This window comes from Ursus maritimus, unplaced genomic scaffold, assembly GCF_017311325.1.
Source record: "Ursus maritimus isolate PB19 unplaced genomic scaffold, ASM1731132v1 scaffold_21, whole genome shotgun sequence".
Taxonomy (NCBI): Eukaryota; Metazoa; Chordata; class Mammalia; order Carnivora; family Ursidae; genus Ursus; species Ursus maritimus.
The window spans coordinates 15834025-15854732 of record NW_024424564.1 but is presented as its reverse complement, the minus strand read 5'-3'; the positions used below and the strand labels follow the sequence as shown (position 1 = coordinate 15854732).

Genomic DNA, 20708 nt, shown 5'->3' with positions numbered 1-20708 from the left:
GTAGAATTTGCCTGTGAAGCCATCTGGTTCTGAACTTTTGTTTGTTGGGAGTTTTTGATTACTGATTGAATTTCATGGCTGGTAGTCAGTCTGTTCACATTTTCTATTTCTTCCTGCTTCAGCTTTGGTGAAATTTATCCATTTCTTCTAGGTTGTCCAATTTGTTGGCATATAATTTTTCATAATATTCTCTTATAATCCTTTGAATTTCTGTGGTATCAGTTATTTCTCCTCTTTCATTTGTGATTTTATTTATTTGAGTCTCCCCCCCTTTTTTGGTAAGGCTGGTTAAAGGTTTATCAATTTTGTTTATCTTTTCAAAGAACCAGCTTCTGGTTTCATTGATTTGTTCTGTTGGGTTTTTTGTTGTTGTTGTTTTGTTTTTTTAGTTTTTATGTCATTTATTTATGTTCTAATCTTTATTATTTCCTTCTTTTTGCTGATTTTGAGTTGTATTTTCTTTCTTGAGCTCCTTTAGGTGTAAGGTTAGGTTGTTTATTTGAGGTTTTTCTTGCTTCTCAGAGTAGGCCTGTATTGCTATAAACTTCCCTCTTACAGCAGCTTTTGCTGTATCCCAGAGATTTTGGACTAATGTGTTTTCATTTTCATTTGTCTCCATGTATTTTTTATATTTCCCCTTTGATTTCTTGGTTGACCCATTCATTGTTTGGTAGCATGTTACTTAACCTCCATGTGTTTATGTTCTTTACAGATTTTTTTCTTGTGGTTGATTTTTTAAATTATTTTTGTCTTTATATTTAAAGTGTGTTTGTGTAGGGGCACATAGCTGGCTCAGTCAGTGGAGTTTGTGACTCTTGATCTCAGGGTTGTGAGTTTGAGCCCCACATTGGGTGTATAGATTACTTAAAAATAAAATCTCAAAAAAAAAGTATGCTTTTGTAGGCAGCATATAATTCGTTCTTGATTTCTTATCCAATCTTGGAATCTCTGCCTTTTCTTTTGGGTGTTTGTATCATTTAAATTTGATGTGATTAGTTTTTTTTTTAAAAGATTTTATTTATTTATTTTGAGAGAGAGAGAGAGAGAGTGTGTGTGTGTGTGGGGGGGAGAGGCAGAAGGAGAGGGAGAGAAAGAATTTCAAGCAGACTTCATGCTGAGTGTGGAGCCCAGAACAGGGCTTGATCTCATGGACATGAGATCATGACCTGAGCTGAAATCAAGAGTCAGACGCTTAACTGACTGAGCCACCCAGGCACCTGTGATGTGATTATTGATATAGTTAGGTTTGAGGCTATCATCTTATTTATTCTGTTCATCTCATCTGTTCTTTGTTCCCCTTTTCCTCTTTTTCTGCTTTTCTTTGGATTAATCGAATATTTTTTAAAATCTAATTTTACCTGCTTTGTTGATGCCTTTGCTATAAGTGGTTTATTATTTCAGTAGTTGGAGTTTATAGTATGCATCTTTTACTTATCACAGTCAATTTAAATTATTGTACTTAACAGAGTAGAAGAACCTTAATATACTTAGATTTTTCTCTTTTAGCCTTTATGCTGTAGTTATCACATATTTTAATTTTATGTGGTTGTAACTCTAACGATGCATTGCTGTTATCTTTGATTAAACAATTATCCTTGGAAAAGAATTAAATAATAAGAAAAACATCCTATGTATTACTCATGTAGTTACCATTTCCAGTGGTTTGAAAAAATCTTTTCTTTTAATTTTGAAATATATTTTCAAAAGATATAGAATTCTCAGTGGACAGTTTTTTTTTTCCTTCCAGTATTTAAAGATATTGCTGTTTTCTTTCTCACATTATTTTCACTGAGAAATCTGCTGTCATCCTTATCTTTGTCCTTCTGTATGTAATATGTCTTAGTTCTCTGACTGCTTTTAAGATTTTCTCTTTATTACTGGTTTCTGAAATGTTTTATTATAAGGTGAGTTGGTGTAGTTTTCTTCATGTTTCTTGTGACTTGGGATTTGTTAACCTTCTTGGTTCTGTGAATTTATAATTTTCCTTAAGTTTGGAAAGTCTTGGGCCATATTTCTTAAAATATTTTTCTGGCCCTGCCTCTTTCAGGAAATTGATTCTCCCTAAACTTATCTCACAGATAACTGATGCTCTTTTTATCTTTTTTGGATTCTTTTCCCCTATATATTCTATTTTGGATGGTAATAAATAAGTGTTCAGTAGTTCTGCAGTTTCTCTGGTATTTATAAAAACTGTACTTTGCCTGAAGTTTTAAGGCTATGTATTTGTCATTTTTGTTTTTGTTTCTGATTGAGAGGCAACCAAAGAAAATACAGAGTTATACACATTTGTACCTCTCCATAGCAATTTTGGCATATCTTAGATCCTTTTTGCAAATTATGTATATTTATTCTTTGCTTGTGTTTTCATTTTTTGTACATTTAAAAAAATGGTCTTTAGAAGAGTTGGGCTACTAACTGATTTTTATCTTCTTCCTTTTACAGATCTATTGGGATTAGAGTTCCAGAATTTCACTTCTGGGGACTCCCATTAGGCTAATGTTATATTTCCATTTAGATATGCAATTATCATCAAGACAATTAAAAATTATGATATTCTTTCTTAGAAGAATGTGCATTTCACTGTCATTCTCAATCATTTACTCATCCTGGTTATGTCATATTAGAGAAGCATCTGCCAACCAATTTGGTGTTCTAAATACTTAGATATTACGGTGGCAAAGTATTTGATATTCCCTTTTTTTTAAATTTAAACAGTTTCCATAATTTTCATTCTCAAGTTTAAGTATTTCGTGGCAGGTATAATTTTTTATGTAAGGTAATGTTCTCTCACCACCTTCTATTTTAATGTATTTCTTGAGTAGTTCTACAGAGGGAGACTTCAACTTATTAAAAATACACTTGTCTCTTTATTATAAGGTTCTATTTTGGGAACAATTCTTAACATGTATTTTAATTTAAAATATTTTTTAATAGCAAAATAACTTACGCAGGTCCATAGTTGCATACAAATATTGCAGTTTGAAATCCCCCAAGTTCAGGACACATTGTCATGGCACAACCAACTTTATAGGAACTGGCCCAAACTACCTATAAGGAAAGGAATTTTAAAATAAAATATGTGAAACAACTTTATGCAAACAATGCATTATGGGAACAGGTATAACCTTTGTCATGGTACCAAAAATGAATGTACATAGATATTTACTCTCTGTTTATTTTCTTAATTTTTAATATTAACTTCAAAACAATTATTTTGTTAAGGCTACTTTCCTGAGGCCTATCTAGTTTTTCCTCACTTAATTCTCATAAATTCTAAAGGAGAGTATAACAAAAAGACAAAATTATATTTTTTCTAGGTGACTTATGAAATATATTTTAATTTTCTCCGTGGGCATATTGTGTTAAAATCAGACTATAAATAAGAACAATAATAAACTTTTATTTCTTTTTCTCAGAAAAATTCTACTTCATTAATGATCACATTTTAAATTTTGTGGTCTTAACCATATTCTTACCTTTGTTAAGCAAACAAGAGACAGATAAGGATAGAGATTAAGAACATAATGAGTCTTCCGCAAAAGATGCCTGCCACAGAGATGGTGAATCTTTATTTTTGTCTAGTTGCAAAGAATAGCAAAGTTATTCAAATGAAAGATGATGCCTATGGAAAACTGACATGGGAAGAGAGAGAAAAAAGTGAAGAAGATTACTATTTCTTTAGTAATAATAAGAGATGAAAGAATAAGAGAGAAGTAAGAGATGAGTTTTGCTTCTAACCATGTGAGTGGCTTTAAACACTGACATCAATTCTGAGCTAGTTTCCTAATTAATAAAGCGAGATTAAGCTTGATCCTTAAAAGATCCTTTTCTTTTTGAATGTCTCAAAAAGTTAATAAGCCATTACAGCTGCAAGCTGTATTTTTTCCAAGAAATCACATTCAAAAATTTGGTTCATGTGTATGTGGCTACTCCATGAAATTCTCTTTGCTTAATGGATCTAAGTTATGATTCTGTTTTGGCTTTGAGAATGGTAAAAGTAAATATCAACTATGTGTAGGTTTAAAATGTACTGCTTTCATTAAAGGGACTAGATGTGACAATATGAACATTGGTTGTAACTTCAATATGAATATCTGCAAATAGTAAATGCAGGAAATTTTTAGCTCATTTTGTTTAGAACATTAAGCAAGATATAGTTGCTGAACAAGTAGAAAAAATGCACCCATTCCTAATTATTTAAGCATATATGTAAATTAGCCAGTGGGGAGTGAGCTTCCAATTCTGACGTAGCAATGATAGCGGAGAAGGAGTATTTGGGAACAGATTCCTTTTGACTTGAAACAAAAGAGAGAGACAAAGGATTATATAAAGGCTGTGAGTTAGTCTTGATGCCGTATTAGGGATATTACATTCTGCTTGTTATCAGTATGCCTAACATTTGGATTCCATTCTTTTGATTTTCTCAGCGGTAACCAAACCATATTCTTTGCAGACATCTATCCTGAGACTTATAGTGTCCTTTTGTTGGACAAAGAGTGAATAGAAGGGGAGCATGGAAGCTGCTAATCTTGTTCAGTGCTTCTCTGATAAAAATGACTTGCTTTAAGTCACTATATATTAATGCATCTTATACAGATGACGAAGTTTGGAGAAGAAAGTTAGCCCTTTTTATTGCTTAAATGGAGCTTCCTAGGAGTTCAGTGCCATTTTTAGAATTGGTTTAGCTTAAAAGTGACTTCCACTCCTCAACAAAAATTCCCACTGAAATAACCAGAATACTTGGGAAAATAATGAGAAATAAAGTTTTTTGAGATACTGGACATTAGTATCTTGAAAAGGATAATGCCCTCTGTGAGTTGAGGGGAAAGGATTCAGGCTGTACAATTGTCCCAGATTATTGCTTTGACAGATTTTCCAGTCCATGGCTGGGGGGTTGAGAGCTGGGAAACCAGCAGAAGCTTGATGGATTCACACAGTTGAGAGGCAGAGCTGAGAGTCTGGGGAGACCAAGGAGGCAGGAGTTTAGAGAATATAGAGGAGGGAGGTGAAAGTCTCACAGTGATACAGCTGTAGAGATCTACAGAGAGTCCTCATCATCAATTCAGCAGCTCATTAATCAGCGTGTATATGAAGAAACTGCCTGAGGCCTGGGAAAGAACCACCTATAAAAACTAGAGGAAAGGATGCTAAGACTTAAACAGGGCCAGGAATAGAGCCTGTTCCTGCTAGCCACAATGGAAAATACCAATTTCTGGGGCATTGGTGGAGTACACACAAGGGTCTTGCTTTGCAAGAATCAAAAAAATTTAAAAATTTTCAGATAATGTAATTGTATCCCAGAAGACAGTTCAAGAATATTTAGAGATATATAAATAAACCCAGCATTCAACAAGGCAAAATTTATAAATTTGGGAATATAATAAATTTATCCAGCAGCATGATAAGAAGCAGGAAAATTTGACCCATAATGAAGAGGGAAAATCAGTCCATTGAAACTAACCCAGAACTAACCTAGATGATAGAATTAGGAGGGAAAACATTAAAATAATGATTGTAGCTATATTCCATATGATTAAAAAGCTAGGTGAAAGATTAAATACTAGATACAGTCATTGACTGATTAGTGAACTTAAAGATAAAGCAATAAGACTATCTGAAATTAATCACAGAAGAAAAAAATTAGGAAAAGAGAAGAGAACATCAGTCAACTGTGGAAAACTTCAGGTGGCCTTCTACATGAGTAACAACTCTGGGAAGGGAGTAGCAAGAAAGAATGACAGAAATAGTTGAAAAAATAATGACAAACGTTTTTCAAAATTTGATTTAAACCACAGACCTACAGTTCCAAGAAGTTCCTAAACTGCAGCAGAAAAAAACATGAAGAAAACTGCAGTGCGTTATTATGAAATTGCTCACGACGTGTAATAAAGGAAGAATTGTAAAAGTCAGAGCAAAAAGACACATAAAGTACAAAGGAATAAAGAAAAGATTATAGTAGATTTTTCATTGGAAACAATGCAAGTGAGATGACAGTGGAGTAAGATTTTCAAAGTCTGGAAAAACAAGACAAACAAACAAAAGAAACAAAAAAAAATTCCAGGACGTAGAATTCTATTCCCAGTATAAATATCTTCCAAATGAAGGAGTGTTTTTTTAGATACTCAAGAGAAACTCAAAAGAAAATGCTAAAAAAGTCTTTTGATTGCAATGTGTATAAATAAGAACTAATCAACAAAATGTCAAATGTTTACCTGCGTATAATGGCCACAAGCTTTGGAACATGATAGGGTATCATAATCATAAAATTCAGTTTCATTAAACCAAGCAACAACAGCAAAGTGTGGTGAAAATATGCTTAATCCACCTAACCAGATATTTTCTCCAACAAATTGAAAAGTTGGGTGGCATCCGTATGATTTTGATAAGCAGGAGTTGTGTTTGAATGTGCACTTGTTTGCCCACGCTTTAGCAATCTTCGCTAAACCATCATCCCAAGTCTGAAAGATAAAATAATTTAAATTGAATTGTGCATATTTGCTTGGATTAAAGCTATTCTAATGATTGTAATCCAATTTTGTTTATTTTAATAAAATATAGATTTTTTTGGTATTATGTTTACAGTTAGTCATTTTTTCTAGTTACACTTCAGAAACATTTAGTACCCACTCTATGACAGTTTATCTTTGAATTTCCAATACCTTGCAGATGGCCTAGTACAGTAGAGGCACCTAACAAATATATTCAAATGTGATTTAAGTAAGCCAAGAGTTCACAGTCTAGTAATTCAGGTCATGCAAATATATTATAAGTGAAAGATGAGTACCCATTTATAAGTAAAAAAGGAAAATGCCTCTTAGCATACCAGGAACAGAATTTCCTTAATTTGATCAAGAATATCTATCAAAACCAAAAAATGCTACAAACAGCATCAATATACCAGTGAAATATTGAAAGCTTCCCCCAAGATTGGGAATGAAACAAGAGGTCTCATTATTTCTATTTAAAATAATACAGGAAGTTAGGTGGTATAATAAAATATGTGAGCTATAAATACATAAGAAAAAAGAAATAAAATGTATAAAGACTGGAATCTGTCATTACTCATGGATAAGACCGGGTACATAGAAAATTCAAATGAATACACAAACAAAAGTATGGGAAAAAATGAAATTTTCAGTTTCCAAATATCAGAAAAATATACAAAATTGTATTTCCATATATACTTCAGAAACAATTTTAAAGAGAACAAATATATAAAAATAAATCCAATAAATGATATAAAAAATTCCTACACTAAAAAGCTACAAAACATCACTCAGGTTAATTTGTAAAGGCTTCAATGGATAGATGTAAAATGTTTATGAACTGGAAGATTTAATATAGGTAAAGAATTGGATATTGATATTTAATCCATTTCTAGAAAAAAATCTAGGTTTTTTTTTTTTTTGGTGGAAATTGATTTCAAAATTTGTGTGAAAATTCAAAGAACCCACAATAGGTAAGACAATCTTTAAAAAGTAAAACAAGGCTAGAGGACTTATGTACCAGATATCAAGACATCATAAATATACATAAAGACATTGTGGTATTGGTACAAAATATGGATAGACAAATATCCCAATGAAACAGAATAGAGTCCAGAATCAATTTTTGACAAGAGTGGTGACATCTTAACATAGGTATATTGGCAAGATGATTTTTTTAATTTAAGTAAACTTTTTGCCCAATGAGGGGCTTGAACTTACAACCCCAGGATCAAGAGTCGCATGCTCTGCCCACTGAGGCAGCCCCTGGCAAGATAATTTTTAAAAAATATTTTTATTTTAAATTAATTGTAGATTCACAAGAGGTTACAAAAATAGTACACAGAGGTCCTGTGCAAACTTTGGTTTCCCAATTGATAATGTTTTATGTGACTATAAAACAATATCAAAATGAAGAAACTGACATTGGTACAATCAACAGACCTTAAGATTTCAGTAGTTTTACATGCATTCATTGTGTGTGTGTGTGTGTAGTTCTATGCAATCTTATCACATGTGTAAATTGAAGTAATCACCCCCACAATCAAGATGCGTAACAAACTGTTGAAATGTTGCAGAAAAATAAGAATCAGACGGTGAGAGATCAGGTGATACTTGGAGAAGTAGGAGAACTCGGATTTATTTTACGCCAGTGGACCCAGATGAGCTCGTGCTACAAATTCTGGGCCCAGGGCCATGGGGTTACGGGACTTTTATAGCGGATTGTAGGCAGTCAGGTTCCAAGGGCTATGCTGACTGCTGGTAGGTGGGTTTAAACTGGGGGAGTGGGGGCTATTTTAGGCGGGAACAGTAGTGCAGGGAGCCTGTGGCGGGAAGCCTGTTGACAGAAGCAGAAAGGGCTGGTTAGGGGCGCCTGGGTGGCGCAGTCGTTAAGTGTCTGCCTTCGGCTCAGGGTGTGATCCCGGCGTTATGGGATGGAGCCCCACATCAGGCTCCTCCACTATGAGCCTGCTTCTTCCTCTCCCACTCCCCCTGCTTGTGTTCCCTCTCTCGCTGGCTGTCTCTATCTCTGTCAAATAAATAAATAAAATCTTAAAAAAAAAAAAAAGGGCTGGTTATCTCTTGCTCCCAGTAGGGCCTCTGGTTATCTCTAGCTTATTGTTAGTAACTTTCCATCTTCTGGGGCCTCCTGGGCCTGGGCCTGCTCTGGTCAATTTTCTCTCTTCACTATCATCACAATGACCCCTCATACTAATGCTTTAAAGTCCTACTCACTCACTTCCCCATCTTATCCCTAATTCCTGGTAATCACTAATGTGTTCACCATCTCTGTAATTTTGTCATTTCAAGAATGTTACATAAACAGTCACAATATGTAACCATTTTGAGATTGGCTTTTTTTTTTTTTTTTCCCTCAGCATCGTTCCCTTGAGATCCGTCCATAATGTTCCATGTGTTCATAGTTTATTCCTTCTTGCTGCTGAGTGGTGTTCCACAGTACGGATATACCACAGTTTGTTTAACCTTCACCTGTTGATGGAAATTTTGATGTTTACCAGTTTGGGTTATTACAAATAAAGCTGCAATGAACATGTGTGAACAGGTTTTTGTGTAACAGTTTTCCTTTCTCTGGGAAAAAAGGAAAAGGAAAAAGCACCCTAAGAGGGCAATTGTTGGGTCATATGGTAAGTGTACATGTGGTTTTTTAGAATAAGAGGACCAAACTATTTTCTAGAATGGCTGCAACATTTTACATTTTACATTCCCACCAGCAAAGTACGGCAGATATAATTTTTCTACATCCTCTTGAGTATTTGAGGTTGTCACTGTTTTTTATTTTAGTTTTTCTAATCTGTGAGTAGTAATACTACATTGTGCTTTTAATTTGTATTTCCCGATGGCTAATGTGGTGAACATATTTTCATGCACTTATTTTCCATTTGTGCGTCATTGTAGTGAAATGTCTCTTCAGTCTTTTGTTCGTTTTCTTTTTTTTTTTTTTAAATATTGAGTTTTGAGGGGTCCTTATATATTCTAGAGAGCAGTTCTTTGTGAGATAACTGGTTTGTGTGTATTTTCTGCTGTTCTGTAGCTTGTCTTTATATGTATTAAGGTATTTTAAAGAGCAAAAGTTTTTAATTTTGATGAGGTTTAACTTGCTATTTTTTAATAACTTGCGGTTTTGGTGTCATGTATAATCAAAGTAATCTGCCATATTAGGAAGCCTCAATAGCTGTAGATCCTGAGGATTTTCTCTACTTTTCCTTCTAAAAGTTTTATAGTTTTGTGTTTTATATTTAAATATGTGATTTATTTTGAGCTAATTTTTTATATAATGTGTAAAGTTTAGGTCAAAAATTTTTTTATTGTTTGTTTTTTGTTTTGCTTATGAATGTCAAAAATCTGTAGAGTTGTTCATAGTATACACTTTGAAGGATCTGTAATAATATTCGTGATTCATTCCTGATATTGATTATTTGTGCCATTGTCTTTTTTTTATAATAATTTTTTATTATGTTAGTCACCATACAGTACATCCCTAGTTTTTGATGTAAAGTTCCATGATCCATTACTTGCGTATAACACCCAGTGCACCATATACGTGCCCTCCTTAATACCCATCACCAGCCTATCCCATTCCCCCACCCCCTCCCCTCTGAAGCCCTCAGTTTGTTTCCCAGAGTCCATAGTCTCTCATGCCATTGTCTTTTTTATTAATCTTTTCAAAGAATCAGATATATATTCCATGGATTTTTTTTCTATCATTTTAATTTGCAACTTCATTGATTTCTCCTCTTCCATTATTTTCTTCCTTCTGCATGTTTATTTTGCTTTTTTCTTGTTTGTTTAGATAGAATCTAGATTATTTATTTAAGAGCTTTCCCCTTTGTAATGTAGCCATTTAGTGCTATACGTTTCCCTCTGTAGCACTGCTACAGCTGTATTGCTTAGGTTTTGATATATTGTATTTTCAGTATGTATTTTGAAATTTTCCTTGAGATTTCCTCTTTGACCCATGGATTATTTATGTGTGTTTAATTTCCAAGTGTTTAGGGAATTTCTTATTTTCTTTGTGCCATAGATTTCTGGTTTGATTTCATTGTGTTCTGAGAATATACTGTAGATAAATTTCAGTTGTCTTCAGTTGTTTTCATTTTATGGTTCAGGATATGGTCAATCTTGGTTAATGTTCCACAGGCACTTTGTAAGAATGTGTATTACTTAGTCATTGAGTGGAGTTTTCTATAAATGTAGTTAGAGCCTAGTTGGTCAATGGCATTAAATTCTTCCACATCCTTGCTGATTTTCTGTCTGCTTGTTGAGCTGGGTGTTGAAATTTCCAAATGGAATTGAGAACTTTTCTGTTTCTTCTCTCAGTTCTTTTGGTTTTTCCTTTCTGCATTCTAAAGGTCTGTTGTTTGAGGCATACAAATTTTTAATTAAAATTTCTTTGATGGATTGATTGTTGTATCATTATATAATGTTGTTCTCTGGTGTTTTTCTTTGCTTTGAAATCCATTGTATCTGATATTAATAAAGCCACTCCTGCTTTCCATGTCTTTCTCCAGCCTTTTACTTTCAATCTACCTATATCATTATATTTGAAGTGAGTTTCTTGGTTATAGCATATTGTTGGCTCACATTTTTTTAATCCATTCTGATACTCCCTGGTCTTTAATTGATGTATTTATGCCATTTACATTAAATGTACTTATCTAAGTTAAAGCATAATCCTACCATTTTATTGTTTATTTTTTATTATCCCTTTGTTTTTCATTCCTGTTTCACTTTTCCTGCCTTTCTTTGAGCTACTCAAATGTTATTTAGAATTCTACTTTGATTTATCCATAGTGTTTTTTAATATATATGTTTTAATGGTTGCTATAGATATTGCATAATTTTTGTAACTTGTCACAAACTACTGGTGTCAGCATTTTACCTGTTTGACTAAAGTATAGAAATATTGCTTTCATTTATGTTCCTTTACCACTCACTCCACCAATAATATAATTGTCTTAAATACTTCTTCTACATACATTAAGAACCATATCAAACAGCATTATAAAATTTACTTCAACTGTCTAACATAATTTAGAAAACATAATGGAAGAATACTTTGTTATATTTACCCATATTTTTACATTTTGCTTTGTTCTTTCTTCATCCCTGATATTCTGAGAGTCTTGTTTCATCATTGTCTTAGTGTTTGAAGAACTTTTCTTAGCTATGCTTTTAGAGTGGGTCTGCTTATGACAAATTATCTTAGCTCTCCTGAATCTGAGAGTGTTTAATTTCACCTTAATTCCTGAACTATATTTTCTTTGGGTAGGATTCTTGATTGACTATTCTTTGAAATAGAAAATATTGTGCCCCTTCCTTTGGGCTTCTATGGATTTGGATGAGAAATTTGATGACATTGAGATTGTTGTGTTTCTTTAGGTAATGCATTGGTTTTTTTCCCCACTGCTTTTAAATTTTTTTTCTTTGGCTTAAATTTTCTGAAGTTTGATTATATGATGTATCTTGGCATGAATTTCTCTGGGCTCATCATAGTTGGGCTTCACTCAGACTTATTGTTCATGTCTTGACCCAAATTTTGGAAGTTCTCAGCCACTGTTTCTTAGGATATTTTTTCTGCTCCTCCCCATCTTTCTCCATTCCTTCTGGGACTCCAATGACATAAATACATATTTTGTTCTTGCTGTATAGATCCCTGATGATCTGTGCATTTTTTTCTTCGGTCCATTTTCTCTCTGTTGTTCAGATTTGGTAATTTCTATTGTTCTATTTTCAAGTTTACTAATTTTTTCTTTTGTCATATTCATTCAGCTATTGAGCCCATCCAGTGAGTTAGGTTTTTTTTTTTTTTTAAGTAATCTCACACCCAATTTGGGGCTCAAGCTCATGACCCCAAGATTAAGAGTTTTGTGCTCTACTGACTGAGCCAGTCAGGCACCTCCATCCAGTGAATTTTTTATTTTTGGTTATTATATTTTTCAGGTGTAAAATGCCCATTTAAATCTTCTCTATAACTTCGATTTCTTTGCTGAGACTTTTCTATTTTTTCATTTGTTTTAAACATTTTTATAATTGCTCTTTGAAGCATTTTTATGATGAGTCCTTTAAAACTTTTGTCAGATAATTCTAATATCTGTGTTGTCTGGGTGTTGGCATCTGTTGTGTTTTCTCATTCATGTGGAGATTTTTCTGGTTCTTGGTAGGATGAGTGGTTTTTCATTGCATGCTTGATATATTGAGTTTCATGTTATGAGACTCTAGATTTTATTTAATCCTCCTGTTTTAGGGGGTTTCACTAATACTGTTCCAGTGGGGGAAAGGGATACCACCTCTTTATCACTTGATTGGTGGATGAAAGTCTAGGCTTCCCACCCTTTTGTATTTGCTGACATCATCAGCCCACCAGGAGAGTAAGGGTTCCCTTTTTATCACCCACTAGGTGGGATGAAAATCTAAGCTCCCTACTTGTCTTCTACCAATACCACAGGAGAGGAAGGGGTACCTCAATATCTTATGCGACTGGAAGTCCTGACATGGCCTCCACTGATGCCATGGGGAGGTTGTTATGAGGGCCACTTCATTACTGCTGGGTGGTAGTAAAAATCTAGGTTCCATGATTGGCCTCTTCTGATACCACCCTGGCTGGGAAGGGAAAGAACACCATATTATTGCCTCATGAAGGCTAGAAGCCTCCTCGCTTAGCCTCCTCTGGCACAATATTTGTAGAGAGGAGGTGAGAGAGGTGCTTTACTAGCATCACGATGATAGTTTAGGCTCTCCACTTAGCCTTTGCTAAAAAAAGGTAGGAGGAGGGTTGTTGCTTCCCTTCCTCACCTCCAGTTATTTGTCCAGAATAGGATGGTTATTGTTTAAAAAAAAAAAAAGTTTTGGGGCGCCTAGGTGGCTCAGTCATTAAGCGTCTGCCTTCGGCTCAGGGCATGATCCTGGTGTTGCAGGATCAAGCCCCACATCAGGCTCTTCCACTGGGAGTCTGCTTCTTCCTCTCCCACTCCCCCTGCTTGTGTTCCCTCTCTCGCTGGCTGTCTCTCTCTCTGTCGAATGAATAAATAAAATCTTTAAAAAAAAAAAGTTTCTTCCTTACTAGACTGCTCTTTTTCTTTGCTGAGAGAGCAGTCTTTTCTTGAGGTTTATTTTCTGTATCTGTTGGCATTTCTGGGTTTTGGGCTTCTTTCATACCTAGTCTAGGATATACAGGAGTCAAAAAGGAAAGACATGGAACTCACCCTGTCATTCCTTGAGTCTTGGAATCTCTAGCTACTTTGTCTGCTTTTTTTCTTTCCAACTTTAAGAGTCTTCTAATATTTGTCTTATATATAATATCTGAGGTTTTTAATCTATACCTAATGGGAGGAATGGTACAAATGAATCTACTCATCTTGGCAGGAAGATGATTTCTTAAGTTTTTTAAGCTCATTATATGTCCCATTTCTATCTCCATAGCTCCAAAAAAGACATTACCAGCAGGTAGTAGATTCTCTGTAATTCCTTGCCTCAAGAATTGTGGGCATGGCAGAAAGCTTAAGTAGCTAAAAATAAAGGCTACTACCAGTATTAGAACATAGCCTTGAACATACAGCAAGATTTCAGAGAGAATGGTAGCCTGGTAGCCTAGGAAGGTAGAATATCTAACGTCGTTCTCCCAGCCTCCATCAAGAGTTCTGTGTCATAGAACTATCCTGGAATCATGTCCAAACCTGGAAGGATAGTGATACTGGCATCCCAGTGGTGACTAGTTTGGAAGGATAATAATGATTATTGACTTGACTATTCAGATGATTCTCCTATCTTTTGGAACAAAGACCCAAGGTTTTTTTTGTATAATAATGGGGGGAAAGGAGTCCCTACAATGTTTAAGATTGTGTTTTTATTTTTTTATATATATATTTTAAAGATTTTATTTATTTATTTGACAGAGATAGAGACAGCCAGCGAGAGAGGGAACACAAGCAGGGGGAGTGGGAGAGGAAGAAGCAGGCTCATAGCAGAGGAGCCTGATGTGGGGCTTGATCCCAGAACGCCGGGATCATGCCCTGAGCCGAAGGCAGACACTTAACCGCTGTGCCACCCAGGCGCCCCAAGATTGCATTTTTAATACCCTTATCAGTGTGAGGACTAAAAATTACAATTAGGGTGATTTAATGGAGAAAATAAATGACATTTCATTTCCATTTTAAGATCGTAGATTTAAATTCATACTACTAATTTCATTGGTTAACTTCCTATATTTTTTGACACTTTAATCACTCATATTCCTTCAAACTACAAAAAAGAGTTACATGAAAAGTTTGTTTACAGTAGCCAAGAGAGACTTCAGCAGGTCCTAGAGGTCCTACGGGATGATTCATAATTTACCCTTCTGAAAAAATGAATAGACTGAGTGATGAGTTCTCATATACCCCACTCACAAAAATTATGCATACTTGGAAGAGATAAGATACCACAAATATAGAACCTCCATTTTTTTCACAGTTACTGTAAGACAGATACAATTGCAGAACCAAACAAGAAATCAGCAATAGCAAACAAATATTTTCAAGACAGGCCTTTTCACTTAATATATATATTCCTAGCTATAGCTTTTATGCAATTCATTCCTTTTCCAAAATATTTCAGTTTAGCTATAGACTCTGGAAAGCTTTACCTCCTCTTAACACCTGTGAGAATCCCAGTCTTTTGTCTGAATCATTGGACGTTTTCTCCATTTTAAAAGCAGGAAAACAAAACAAAACAACTAACAAAAAAAAACAAAACCCAACAAAAAAACCCAAAAACCCAGCTTTAAATATGCTATATATTTTATTTATTTATTTGAGAGAGAGAGAAAGAGAACACTCGAGTGGGGGAAGGGGCAGGGGGGAGAGGGAGAGAGTCTCAAGCTGACTCCATGCTCAGGGTGAAGCCCAATGCAGGGCTCCATCACACGACCCTGAGATCATGACCTCAGCTGAAACCAAGAGTCAGTTGCTTAACCAACTGAGTCACCCAGGCGCCCCTAAATCTGGTATATATTTAAAATATATATGTTAGTTAAAACATAGTTCTAATGTAGAATAGCTTGTACCAAATCATCCCCTATCCAAAGTATGGTATAAGAGAAAATTATTCTCTCATTCTAATTAAGACCTAGTCTTAATATACAAATGGCAAACAATGGCTTTGAAAGAGTAGGAATTAATATCTGATGACTAAGGAATTACATGCATTTAAAACATGTATTTCAAGCCAGTTCAAACACACATAATATGGCAAACAATGGCTTTGAAAGAGTAGGAATTAAAATCTGATGACTAAGGAATTACATGCATTTAAAACATGTATTTCAAGCCAGTTCAAACACACATAATATATATAAATTATAATGATCTTGGTGTATGTGTAACTAAAAAAATCTATTTGCATTTTAGAATCCCGGGGACTCTGTAATCCGAGGGACTCATTCTTTCCCTTGATTGAATAATGTAATTAAACATCTTTCTAGAAAAAAAATATTTTAATGTCCCCTTAGATCTGTCAATACTTCCACCTAACTTTAGTTGCTGTTAAGTCTCTAGCTGTTCAGGAAAAGTTTTATTGAGTAATATCCTGCCTTAACATGTAAATAGAAGAATTTGACATGCTTACAGACATAAATTTTAAAAAGCCCAATCACCTGCCTTCTGCCTAACCTATACTCCAGTACACGCTGCAAGCTCTTCTGATCAGAAGTCCTTGTATTATGAATTACATCCATATCACTGAAGCTCCTCTACATAAAGAGGAATAAGAAAATCTAAGAAAGTCTTCAAAATATAAACTAAAAAAGAGAATTGTAATAGTTTCATGTGATGGAGAGTTTCCACACTACCTTTTAAAAAATATGCTTATATAATCATAATGCTTCTACTTGTGCTATGGCAAGAAACAGTATATTGTGCATAGGGTTGAGGGCAGGAGGATGCTGGGATATGTCAGTAGGCTACTGCAGAATTTTGCTATATATGGGTAATATAAAAAGAATGATGTTGAGTAATAAAAATAGTATAACAGTCAATGTTCAAAGTTCTTGAAAGGATTATGAAAAATGATGCAAATAACAAAAATAATACTGAAAAAATCAGATTTATTGAGTTATCATTGATATAGAAATAATTTTACATATTTAATGTGTCCAATTTGATGAGTTTGGACTTATGCAAACACCTATGATACCATCACTGTAATCCAGATAATAGACATCATGTCTAGAAATCTCCTAGAGTTTCTTATGTCCCTTTGGTGTTGTTTGTTTTTGTGGTAAGAATATTTAACATGAGACCTACCTTCTTCACAAATTTTGGAGTGCCCCATAACATATTGTTAACTATAGGCACTATGCTATATAGCAGATCTCTAGAACTTACTCATCTAACATAACCGAAACTTTATACCCTTTGAAAAATAATTCCCCAATTCCCCAACCACCTCACCTCCCAGCCCCTGACAACTACTATTGTATTTTCTGCTTCTATGAGTTTGACTATTTTAGATACCTCAAATGTGGAACCATGCAGCAGCATCTGTCCTTCTGTGACAGACTTATCTCACAGATGGCAGGATTTCCTTCTTTTCTTAAGGCTGAATAATGTCCCATAGCATGTATATACCACATTTTCCTTTCCCATTCATCTGCTGATGGACCCTTGGATTGATTCTATATCTTGGCTATTGTGAATAGTGCTGCAGTGAACATGGAAGTGTAGATATCTCTTCATGATCCTGATTTCAGTTTTTTTGGATATATACCCAGAAGTGGGATTTCTGGATCTTATGGTAGTTCTAGTGTAATTTTTTGAGTAATCTCCATATTGTTTTCCATAGCTGCAGCGCAATTTTACATACCCACCAACAGTGTACAATGGTTCCAATTTCTCTACAACCTCACCAACACTTGCTATATTAAAATTTATTTGTGTTATTATTAATCACTTCTAGCATAACAAACATTTGCAATTAAGAAGAACAGCAATCTGAATATAAAAGTCATATTAATTCAACAAATATATGGGGAAGAAATGAGAAGAAAATAAGATGGTGCTAAACCTCTTACTTTAGAATAGCATCAGTAGATATTTATTCTTTACATTGGTAAAGCAATTATTTAATGAACGACTTTGGGAACTCTTGTCATACTGCCTGTTAATGAGCTAGCTGGGGTAGGGGGCTCGCCCTTCTGCCCCCAAGAGAGGTTGAATCCTAACTCACCTTCTCTACAACTTGTGCCAGTAAAGAATTAAACTTCGTTAAGCCACTGACATTTCAGGGTTTATTTTATACCATAGCCTAGTCTAGCCTCATAAAACTTACTTCTAGAAGTGGAGTGAAGCCACAATAAAAATCTAATCAAACCACCGTGAGACCTAGGTAGGAAGGATCCCAGCTCTGGGCCCAGATTTTATAGGACGTCACATATTACACCCCCCCAGACACAGTGTATTATAAAATGACCACTAGATGGACATGAACACTAGAATGATGAATAATTTTATGTTGATAAAAATATACAAAAAGACTTAAATTTTCAAAAAAGTTTTTTAAATACTTAAAATTGTTATTCATCCATTATAACTTTGCCTTTTAATTTTAAGAGCATTTCAATTATTTCAGAAGAAATGCAAATTTAGTTACTGATAACATCAATGAAAATGAGAAAAATTATTCTGATCGAATCCAGATCTGGACAAGTTAGGTGAAATCCCTGAAACCACACAATCTTTACTAAATAAAGATTTAATTACTGAGCAAACAATGAGACTGTAGGCTTCCATTTTTATGCTTCCTCTAGCCCAAAAATGATGGTAAGCTTGCCTGAATCATTTGGGGAATTTAATAGTTAGCTGGCAAACAGCGAGGAAACTTACACAAGGGGCAGGAATCCATGTGATTCAGGGCCAGAACATCTGAAAAAATGTGATCTGTAACTCAGAAGGGAGACCATGAGCCCATTGAACTTGAAGCTCTAAGCAGAGATTGGAAAACAAAGAAATAGTGTTTGTTGGTTGTAGTGTGTGTTCAGCAAGATTATTTTAGGAGTAAAAGAACTGGCCAGCTTGGAAGCAGAAATAAAAGGTAGAATCAAGAAATGTAGGGCTTTTGGGATGCCTGGGTGGCTCAGTCAGTTAAGCGTCTGCTTTTGGCTCAGGTCATGATACCAGGGTCCTGGAATCAAGCCCTGCAATGGGCTCCTTGCTCAGTGGGGAGCCTGCTTCTTCCTCTGCCTCTGCTGTTCCCCCTGCTTGTGCTCTCTACCTCCCTCTCCCTTTCGAATAAATAAATAAAATCTTAAAAAAAAAATGTGGGGCTTTTGAGACATAGGAAAGAAACTGCTTCTATATAGCATATAATAAGATATGAGATGTTAAAAAGTCATTGAGAGACATGTTCTAAGACTTTCATGTGATTAGAAAAGCTCAGGACAAAGAGATGAAGTATATGACACCAAGGAAATCCTCTTAATTGATTAAAAAGTGCCTCAGCAAATGAACAGATTAGGGTATATCCATTTCCCCAAAACTCACATTTCAAGAAAACTGGTATTAAGACGAACAGGAAAAGCATCACAGTGAGAAAACAAAGATAAGACTTGAAAATTTCTCTAACTGGTACTTTAAGTGTGGGTATTGGTATTTGGAACTGATTGGAGGCATACAGCTGAAAGACCTTAAGAGTTTTTGAGACAAATGTATTTCCAAAGATATTGGAAACCTGTTATGAAAAAAGCCTGTGAATGTTGGATACTTTAAATGACCATTGACCTTAACCTTCCATGGGCAGAAAGCAGTCTGAGAAGGCTATGGCTCGAAGATGGCGTATTTCCCAATGCCCAATTCAAGTTAGCCTAGGAGGATGATGGATAAGGAAGAACATTTTAGAGGGAGAAGATAGGTACCACAGAAAATAATAGACAAGGGAACTCCTACCTCCTCTAATCAAAAAAAAATTTTCTGGCCCCCAGTATAGTAGGTCTTCGTACTATCTCCTATCTAAAGATTGCAGAATCATTCTGAACCAATGATTACTGTGTGGCTCCCATTCTTCCACCTTCTGAATAGAAGTGTTTGTTATGGTTGTCTTGTCTTGCACTGCCATTGAATATTGTTTGTGTGGAGGACAGACACAGTCACTAGGCCAAGAGTATCCACAACCAACCTTGTTGGGTTGTTGCATACAACTCAGAGATTTAAGACTGTGTCAATAATTGAATAAGATATTGGGCTTTATCTCTTAGAGGAGGCCTTGAATTGTTCTATTTATGGGAGGGAAGGAATAAAGAATAAATAAATATGTACGTACATACATACATACCTGATGATCATAAAAACAGTCTGGGCTTGAGACATTTAATGCAAGCATGTTAGGATTATCAGACTAATTCTGGCCAGAGGGATATGAGTGGGAGTGACATATAGCACCTTCAGGTCTGATTTTACAAATACCTATACAATCTTCTAGCTTTCTCAGTGGTGACTCTGATAAAACATTTGTTGGCCTGATGGATCCAAGATATAAGCAGCCTATGGCATTGTACGAAGAAGAGGTGATACAGAGAATGGTCCAACCAGTATTGGACTTTGTGTGAGGGAGATACTAAACCTATATTGTCAAAAGAATTATGCTAAGTGAAATGAGTCAGATAGTGAAAGACAAATACTGTATGATCTCACTTATATGTGGAATCTAAAAAAACAACTCACAGAGAACAGATTGGTGGTTCCTGGAGACGGGGGTGGGTGAAATTGTGAAGGAGGTCAAAAGGTGCAAACTTCCAGGTTTAAGGCAAATAAATTCTGGGGATGTACAATAAAGCATGATGATGTGATTATACCTAACCATACTGTATTGTATATTTGAAAGTTGCTAAGCAATTAGATCTTAAACATTCTCATCATACGAAAAAGAAATTGTTAACTATGTGAGGTGATGGACGTTAACTAAACTTGTGGTAATCATTTCACCATATATACATATATCGAATCATGTACATTTAAATATAATAGTATATATCAATAAAAAAGTGGGAAAAAAGGCCTCCAAGCTTTCAGGATTTATTTGTTAACATCATAGTCCACCGTTTTTTGATATATATAGAAAAAACATTTTTTTAAGTTTAAGTAATAATCTCTATACCCAATGTGAGGCTTGAACTCATGACCCCAAGATCAAGAGCCACATGCTCTTGGCCAGCCAGGTGCCCCTGATAAATATAGA

At 34.9% G+C, this 20708-nt stretch overlaps 1 protein-coding gene across 1 annotated transcript in view; it reads right to left on the bottom strand.

Annotated features, from left to right (window-relative positions):
• GLIPR1L1 (GLIPR1 like 1) overlaps positions 1–20708 on the bottom strand; it is a 35632-nt gene that overhangs the window by 10779 nt on the left and 4145 nt on the right. Inside the window, exons 2-3 of the mRNA XM_008684316.2 lie at positions 6213–6458; positions 2948–3048 (exon numbers count right to left, since the gene is read on the bottom strand). Of these exons, the coding sequence (XP_008682538.1) occupies positions 2948–3048; positions 6213–6458 (347 nt within the window). The remainder of the gene's footprint in view (positions 1–2947; positions 3049–6212; positions 6459–20708) is intronic.